The sequence below is a fragment of the Simochromis diagramma genome, unplaced genomic scaffold (genome assembly GCF_900408965.1).
Source record: "Simochromis diagramma unplaced genomic scaffold, fSimDia1.1 OVJJ01000501.1, whole genome shotgun sequence".
NCBI classification, from domain to species: Eukaryota; Metazoa; Chordata; class Actinopteri; order Cichliformes; family Cichlidae; genus Simochromis; species Simochromis diagramma.
In genome coordinates this window covers 5,838,662-5,848,482 of record NW_024387320.1, presented here as the reverse complement: position 1 = coordinate 5,848,482, position 9,821 = coordinate 5,838,662, and the positions used below count along the sequence as shown (strand labels likewise).

General features: G+C 41.1%; 1 protein-coding gene across 1 annotated transcript in view; it reads right to left on the bottom strand.

Moving 5' to 3' along the window:
* Positions 1–4,435: 4,435 nt before the first annotated feature.
* itgbl1 (integrin, beta-like 1) overlaps positions 4,436–9,821 on the bottom strand; it is a 29,840-nt gene continuing 24,454 nt past the window's right edge. The window contains exon 7 of the mRNA XM_040005390.1: positions 4,436–9,661. Coding sequence (XP_039861324.1) covers positions 9,447–9,661 — 215 coding nt within the window. The 3' untranslated portion in view covers positions 4,436–9,446. The remainder of the gene's footprint in view (positions 9,662–9,821) is intronic.

Below are 9,821 nucleotides of genomic sequence, written 5' to 3'. Positions count from 1 at the left end.
CATGTGTCTCTCCTCATTTTCGTTTGTTTCTCTTAGCTTAGCTTTTTTCTTCATGTCGTTTTGGAGGTCTTTAATCATCCACAACACGCAGACACACACAATACACACACTTACTACATCTTTTTTTGTGTTTCGGTGGCATAGCAACATTAGAATTTTTCTTGATTAAACAAAATAGCACATCCTTCGCTGTTTGCACAAGCTGCTGGCCACTGCTGCAATGAAGCAGGACAAGTTTTTGGTCCAGCAACCACACACGCGCCGCACACAACACACACACACAACACACACACAGACGATGCATAAACACCATCAGGTTGCAACCGCACAAACACCAACACCACGTACAACACAAACTAATGCAAACACACAGAGGGATCTAGGGACAATTCACACTCTTTGCCTCATTGTGATCTCGATATAAGTCCCCCTCCTACTCTTTCTTTCACTCGCTTAGAACATCAACATGATGTGTGAACACTGAGCAATGCCTGCAATGAGAGCGTTTCTCTGGACATCGGGCAATATTTGCTGTTCTCCAGCTGTTCCAGCCACGGAGGGCCGGATGATAAAAGGATGCAAGCAGCAACCTCGAGCAATAAGAAGAAAGCGAAACAGCAGCAACTAAAGAGGAAAGGAAAGAGAGCAAAGGAAGGAAAGGAAAGGAAATTAAATGAAAGGGAAGGATGAACTAGTAAAGGAAAAAGTAAAGGAACAGGAACAGAAACGCAGCAAAAAAACGGAGGCAGTAAAGGGAATAAAGATGACCAAAGAGGGAAGTAAAAATTAAGGTGTAAGAGTGAAAAGAAAGGAAAGGAAAGGAAAGGAAAGGAAAGGAAAGAAAGGAAGGAAAAGAGCAAAAATGAGGGCAAATAAGGAGAAAGAATTCAAAGAGGGAAAGTAAAAATTAAGGTGTCCAGGTGAAAGGAAAGGGTACTTACATGCCGAGTAAGCAGCCATTCAAATTCAAGTAAAGGAATGAAGGGAAATTCAAAGTAAAGTTTTACATACACTCTTTTACAACTTTAGTCTGCGGAATGTTTAAAAATATCACATAATAAGACAAGGGATGAAACCAGATTCTATAGGGATGTTAGGAGAAAACAAAGTAGGGCAGGAAAGGAGAGCTAGAAAAGCAGAGAAACAAAGAGAGAAGAGAAACTACCACACGAAAGTTGATAAGAAGGCGAAAAGTGCATTCAAAGGCAAACACGATATTTTTTTTCTTTTTTGCCAAATGAGGTCTTGTGAACTAACTTACCTTGTGTAACAAAAAAGGCTGATGGCAGTTCAGTGCTGGTGTCCAGCTCTTAAATGAGATCACTAGATGCTTACTAAGCTTTAGCACCCGGAAGAGTGTGTATTGGACCATAAAAAATAGTGTTTGCGTCATCTTAGAAGAACTAAAAACACCACACAATTTGTATGGCAATCAAAAAGTGGGGTGTTCCTGAAAAAGTCACTGTGGGTCCCTGAGGTCCAGGAGGAGACAACATAGGATCCCAGAACCCATGGAGAAAGACATAATTAGGCGACGTGGAGCAGGTGTGATGACACAGACACGTCACAGTCACACGTACGCCCTGCCCGTGATCAGGTACCTTGCTGGGGTAATAGGCTGGCCAAAGGAGGAGATAGAAGCCACTGACATAAAGACAAGAAAGCTCCTTACCATGCATGGAGGGTTTCACCCCAAGTCCAGCACCCTGAGGCTGTACGCTAAGCGGAAGGAAGGGGGCCGGGAACTGGTGAATGTCAGCACCACAGTCCAGGATGAGACAACAAACATCCAAGAATACATTGGGAAGATGGCCCCAACTGACCGAGTGCTCAGTGAATACCTCAGGCAGCAGAAACCCAAGAAAGAGGAGGGAGACAAGGAACCATCATGGAAGGACAGGCCCCTGCACGGTATGTACCACCGGCAGATAGAGGAGGTGGCTGATATCGAGAAATCCTACCAATGGCTGGATAAAGCTGGACTGAAAGACAACACAGAGGCACTAACTATGACAGCACAGGAACAAGATCCATAGAGGCTGGGGTCTATCACACCAGGCAAGACCCCAGGTGCAGGCTGTGTAAAGATGCCCCAGAGACAATCCAGCACATAACAGCAGGGTGCAAGATGCTAGCAGGCAAGGCATACATGGAACGCCATAACCAGGTGGCCGGCATAGTGTACAGGAACATCTGTGCCGAGTATAACCTGGAAGTCCCGAGGTCAAAATGGGAGATGCCCCCAAGGGTGGTGGAGAATGACCAAGCTAAGATCCTGTGGGACTTCCAGATACAGACGGACAAAATGGTGGTGGCTAACCAACCGGACATAGTGGTGGTAGACAAACAGAAGAAGACAGCCGTAGTGATCGATGTAGCGGTTCCGAATGACAGCAACATCAGGAAGAAGGAACACGAGAAGCTGGAGGGCTCAGAGAAGAGCTCGAGAGGATGTGGAGGGTGAAGGTAATGGTGGTCCCCGTGGTAATCGGAGCACTAGGTGCGGTGACTCCTAAGCTAGGCGAGTGGCTCCAGCAGATCCCGGGAATAACATCGGAGATCTCTGTCCAGAAGAGCGCAGTCCTGGGAACAGCTAAGATACTGCGCAGGACCCTCAAGCTCCCAGGCCTCTGGTAGAGGACCCGAGCTTGAAGGATAAACCGCCCGCAGGGGCGTGCTGGGTGTTTTTTTTTTTTTTTTATACATACATATATATTAGGGGTGCAACGATATTCGTATCGATATTGAACCGTTCGATACAGTGCTTTCGGTTCGGTACGCATATGTATCGAACAATACAACATTTGTAATTTATTTTATCAATTTTCCTTCTGACGATGCTGTCTGTGTTGAGCGCTCAGTGAATCTGTGTTCGACTACTCCGCCTAGGCTGCACTGTCGAGCGCAGATCCACTGAGCGCTCAACACAGACAGCATAGTCAGAAGGAAGAGCGCAGGGCAAGCTAGCGAGACAGAAGTTAAGCTCTCCTTGCAACATTCAGATCTGGCGTTTGGAATTATTTTGGTTTTCATGTGACGTATGACCCTGAAGGTAAGCGAGTCATGGACTAAAGTAAAACAGTATGTTGGATGTGCCCTGCAATGCTCAATTACATTGGTGTGAACTAGTGTGTTAGCGCAGTTAGCTCGTTAACGTGTTTGCCATGCACGGAGCGATCGGCGGTAGCTCGTTAACGGAGATTTGCCGTGTTGTGGCGTTAAGGTCATTTCAACGAGATTAACCTGAAAGCACTAGTGGGAACACAACGAATATGACTGCACATTTACGCCGACATCATCCTAGTGCAAAGACAAAAACAACAAGCATGCTACTAACTTTAGCCGAGTCATTTAGACAGCTGTTAGCACATGATTCTCCTTATGCTGCTGAGAATATAGCCTAGAAGAAGCGGATAGTATAGCTTTTATTTTGGAAAGAGCCATTTCTCTGTAATAAACTCTCTTTTCCAAAGATGAGTGATTCCTCAATCAGATACAGGGCTTGCAATATCGCTAGCCCGACGTCCCGGAGCTAGCGATTTTTTCAGTCGGGCTACCAAAATCTATCTCTTCCCTGCCCGTCGGGCTATTGTAGGAAAAATATATGTCAATGCTTTTGCATTCTTTCAGAAATGTAGCTGGGTAATTATGTCATTGGCATCGGTGAGCCACTGTCAATATGTGACATATTGAAGTCGCGTTTGAATTTGCGCTTGTTTTTTTGCTTTCACTTTGCAATCGTGCGAACTGTGTATAGAGAGCGACAGCACTGATCTGTGAGTGATGATAATTTGCGCACCAATTCCTCTGACATCGTCTTATTAATCGTTAGCTTACTATGCAAACATGACAAGTGAAATCTCCCGCAGCAAGCTTAAACATGTGAGAGGTTGATCGCGCAGAGAATCGCTGAGCTTATGTGAGTGAGCGTGTAAAAGCATTTCAGTTCTGCTGAGCCAAATAAGACAGGTCAGGGTGAAGAAGTGACAGCCAAAGAAAAGCTTACCACAAAACGGAGAAGTTATGACAAATCAGACTATAACGCAAAAAGAAAGTGCAGCTTTATGGTTTCATGGACAAAAGAATTTCTGTGGCTGCAATATGATGAGCTAAATAACCAGGGCTGCACATAAGTGGTCCGCAGGTGCGCATTCGCTGTCAAAATAAAAAACACGCACAAGGGTTAGGGTTAAATTTAAAAACTGTACTTTTGAGTTAAAATATATATTTATAATTTTAATAAATGACAAATTAAAAATGCATGAACATTTTTTTGTATCGAAAAAATATCGAACCGTGACACCAAAGTATCGAACCGAACCGAACCGTGAATTTTGTGTATCGTTGCACCCCTAATATATATATATGCACATACATATATATATATATATATAGAGAGAGAGAGAGAGAGAGAGAGAGAGAGAGAGAGAAAGAGAGAGAGAGAGAGAGAGAGAGAAGGTGACTTTCATGTAGCTTTTACCTGACTACCTCCTCCTAGATGCTGACAGATGTAGTTAAAGGCTGAAATCCTTGGAAATCTGTCTCATTGAAACCATTGAACAGCACTCAGATTCAAATTTGTCAAATTTTGGCTTCATCCTCAACTATCACATTCTCATGAATTGGCTGGATTCCAGTCTAACATAGCAATGAAACTATGCAAGCTGAATTTATCGGCTTTCATGTTTAGAGCATACTGCATGTGAGTTATTTGTACATATGGGTTCGTTCGGGGTCGTTACCTAGTCAGGTTAAAGTCTGATGTAGGCAACATTTGAAGAATTGAATTGATAGATCTGACCACTGATGCATGCAGTGTGGACATAGCAATATTTAAATATGCTTACATGCACAAACTAGTATGATTGATTATTCCATGACCACATAACTTCAATATTGGTAAGATTTTAAAATCATAATTTTGACATCAGTTTTCCGTGTTATCAAATTGCAGAGCTGAGAATATATTGTACTTACTTAAACATACTCTTACATGATTTGCTGTGATTAGCTTGAGGTCTGAACCATAAAGTAGTCTACAATCCAACTGCTAGGTTAATTCAAGCATTCACCCTATATAAATCATGTACCTGATATGTATTAAACAGATGGCTACAGAGACAATTTTATATATGGACTTTAAATTTAAGCAAAAGGCAGGGCCACAAAATTGAACAGAATTCAGAAATGTCCCATCTACACTGTGTCTCATTCATCACATTTTCAAACAACAGTAAGTGGGCATAGGGGCCCATTGTTATGCCAAAGTGAGCACCAAAATTGTGCTGCACTGCCTGATCTGCATAAACACAACCACAGCTGTGACAATCCTTTCACCACAGAGCTGTGAAACTGACAAACATGCAGGCAAAAGTGCAAAAAAAACCTCTTGGATTGCATCTACATTATCCGCTCTTTGCACCTGGAAAAATAAAAAAGCTCAAAAATGTCGATTTAAAGATTTAAATGTAAAATCAAATCCACTGCACAATATATTAAACAACGCGTGACCACAGTTAAAGAGTGCTTTCAGCATTGTCAGTCTGGTTTTCCCTCCTGTTTAAGGTCTTTTCACTAAATTTCATTTTCATTTCAGCAACAGCTGCAATGAGTCCTCCAGCACAACAGGTATAATGCATTAAGCCTAATGATGGCCCCTTATGTGCTCATCCTTTGCTCATATGTCCCATCCCGTGGTGTGAATGAAAGCATTCCATCAGCATTCAGTATGCAGCTAGATTCACTTTATGTACTAAGTTTTTGATAGTCATCTAAAACCAATGTGGTAACAACTTCTTAGGGGATAAAAAAAAAAAAATCAGTTTTGTTATACAGACAATTAACTATATTTCAAAACCTTGCAAATGACACAACATTGTAAGATTAAAAACATTTTTTTCTACTGCAGAAGGAATGTGCTATTAAATGTTAAAAAGTAGCACACACATACAGTGAATGTCTACTACAGGCCACACTAGAGAGCAGAGAAAGGAATCCCAAGAATCAGCAAAAAGATGTTGAAAGCAGGTGTTTCCGTCAGGACATACCAGAGTATAAAGAATGTACTCCACAAGCGTCTTGTCTCCATCTTTCAGGAAGAAAGCTCTGAAGCTGCTGTTTCAAATTTCAAGGCCTTTCCTCTCAGACTAACATCTGTACCAGCCTCATTCATCCATGCCTAAGTGATTTTCTGTGTCTGTCTCCTTCAGTTTCTCTCTTTCTCGCTCTGTATCTTCCCTCCTACCTTGCTTCCTGTCTTCCTTTTTATTGTTTACATCTTTTGACAACACAGTCATGCAATGAACACATTCTTTCCAACCGTTGTGAGTTTCTAAGCACTACATCATTGCTACAGACAGAAAGCAACTAGAAGAAAAATTATTTTTGACAATTAACTGTTTCCCTCGACAAGGGTTAGAAAATCTCAGCCTAGAACTGTACCGTATCTCATAGTTTCCAAATCCTAATTCTCATTTAGGTGTATGAACAGGAAACGAACAACAGTGAGATACGTTGCCAGGCTTTAAACGCTTACCGAATGGGCTGGAAACATTTTTTTTAATGCAGTTCTGAAAGGGAAGCATTCATGAATCCCATTAATTGTTCCATTGCACTGTGTAAATTGAAGTTTCATTTTGTTGCAGCTTTTGGAGATAATTTAAAGGAAGTATAAGAGGAATTAAAGTTAATTAACTCTCTGTGCACAAGTTAATCTTTTCTGGTTCATTATGTGGTGGGGAACGCCATATGTCCTCAATCACGCCATTGGTTTGAGGCCGTCTTCCTGGCACAATATGTAATGGTGATACATTAGAAAAAGGCACAAAATGGTTCTGTTTTGCCTGCTTGTTGTTGTTGTTCAGTTGAACCTTGTGATGTTAACTTTTCTGTAATTTGTTGTCTCCATGGTAGCAACCGTGCACTCAGGTGTAATCAGCAGCTCCTTCGCCCATGGGTGAGAGTATAACATGCAGTACAAAGCACACATATCCTCCCTTTCCATTTCCAGCTGCAGAAAAGCTATACATCCCCCCCTGACTTCCCACACAGTCAAGTGAATCAATGCTTCACATTAACCCCTGACATATCTGCAGAGTCCAGAGACCAAGCAAGTTTTGTCCCTGTAGAACTGCCCACTGCCTATATTATTAGGTTCAATCAGTGTGCAACCAACAGAATAGCAAAGGCTTTACTGTACCATCTCCTGAGGTACAGACATACTGCCAGGTATTTCCTAGAAAAATTACAACAGTGTTTAGATACACTGAACAATGGCTTACACAGCACTGTAAAGCTGATTGATTAAGGTTGCTGCATCAGTGTAAAAAGGTACAAGAGAAGACACCCAAGTGTATGCAGCAGACTACCAGACAATTTGTCTTATTAACAAATGGCTGTAGCATCCTTTAGAACAATGCAGGCTGTCAATGCAAGGACAACTGTGCATTGTGCATTGTTAACTTTGGATGATGGTAAGAACTTGTTGTTTTTTGTCGTCTGGCAATGTGCATTACATGACTGAGACTGATGATCAAAGATTTTTTGGTTTGTTTTCTTTTTCTACACCTCGCTAGAGACTTTAAATCTAAAATCAAATCTGAGATACACACTATGAATAAAATGAGAATAAAAACTATTCGTAATTTATGGAACTATATCTTCTTTTAGGCGCACTGCTACGCTCCTGGATATCGTATCATCACACGCTGGCTGAATACTTTGCACAAAAATGTGAGAAGTTATGAATCAGGAACGGTTTGATAACTAATGAATCATTAATGAGTAGCTCCTAAATAACTGTAACTACTCAGCAGATGTTGACTAGAGAACAGAATGTGAGAGATCATGTAGATGAATCATTTGATAATTATTAGTTCATACAGTTCTTTCTGCATAAGCAGTTTCTGACTAACTCTGAACTCGTCACATGCTACAAAACATGGAGGATATGTATATGTCCTTATCAGTCTTCTTTTGTGCACCCTCTGTAACGTGTCACAGTGTGTGCTGAATCGTTTTAAGTGAGTCAAATTCAGTAGCAATGGAGCGTTTAGCGTTTTCCTCCAAATACCAAACACCTGGCAGCGTCTGAAACTGAAATATTCATTAACCTTCTAGATTTTTCGGACATCAATATCCAAACGTCTGCTGCAGTCTGACCATAAATGCCAAGCCTTTTTCTAGATCTTATTCTTACATCATCCATTTGGTATTTAAGTTTAATACCATTTATTGTAGATATGCCCAGAAGCGTTTAAGCCCACTTCTTGTAATGATTAATCAGTGCTGCTTTGCAAAAAATGACTCATTTGTTTCTCACATTGTTGACTGAAAAGCTTTCAGCTATGTAAACACCTAGTTGTTTCTTAATTAACTGTTTGTGTGTGGTCTCGTTCCATATTTTTTTACCTTTGCCTGCTCAAGCAAAAGCATGTTTCTGGAGTACAAAAAAGCTTTTTTAAAAACACTTTTTCCTCCATTTCTCAAATTCATAATATGTATATTAGAGTCCTATATGAACACACAGATTTCTGCCAAAGACAGAATAGCAGTTATTTAGATTGAGATATTTCTGTCTGCACTGTTTTGTGCGAGCTCTGCTCCCTCCTTCGAAGTGGGGGAAGAAGATAAGAATGTTACACAATTCTGTGTACCAGTCAGAATTTAGCAATATCCAAATATACACCGGTCATACATCTGATTGTACAGTCCCTTAAACCAGATCCACGCAATCCTGGAAATGTTATATCTGATCTTTTCGCTCTTCTAGTCATGAATATTTGAAAATTGTTGGAAAATATTTTGAATGTAGGTGGCAATACACAATGTCATCACCTCTATTACACTGATCTTCCACATCTACTACATACACTATTCCCCCACTTTCCCTTACTATCTTACTATCGTCCAGCAAAGATTTGTGGATGCACGACTTTGAATAAACACAAAACACCTGGACCTTTGCTTTGTTAGCAGAACCACTGGTTCAGTAGCTGAATCTACTATTAGTATTAAGCCCCACTTTTACAGGTACCAAGAAAACAAGCTTCCTCTGTCTAGAAGCGCCACCTATGAATTACACAGTGCACTGTAATAAATCTAGACACAACCACCTGCAGTCTGAGAGTTAGGTGACATTGTTGCCAGAAAAGATTGTAACTAAATGTATATAACACATCCAGAAAAAAACCTTCACACACACACACATATATATATAAGTATGAGGACAAATGCACATCACAGCTCACAAACCAGATAAAAAAAACTAGCGCGTGTAAGGCTTCATTATGCTCACACATTTTAATGCATACTGCTGTATAACACAAGAGTCGAGCGATCGCTGTTAAGATAATGGCTCGGTTAGAGACGCCATCACATTTGACTGATGTCTGTAAAACGCTCATAAGGATGAATAAAGAGATGCGCAATTCTGGAAATGACCTATTTTACTCCAAGAGGTAAAAGCAGAGTGCAAGCCTGCTACGGTAACCATAGCAACAGGCAGACCAGGTACCTCGTCCGAAGCAGGGCAAATTGGACGTTCCTCTGCACTTCTTCAAACTGCTTTCCAAAGACAGGGAACAGGACAGAGGATGCTCACACTTATTCCCTGCCCACCCTTCCTTGCAGTCACACCTGCCACAGTTGCATTGGCCATGACCTGCCGAAAGCATAGAGGAAGAGTTGGTGAAAGCAGGGTTTTGTGCAGAAAAATATTATAATTTAATAAATGGAAAGCTCCATAGTAGCATCTATTATACTTTGTTCATTAATTCTTTGGAGAAATCATGAAAAGGTCATATTTACTGCTCCCCAGTTTA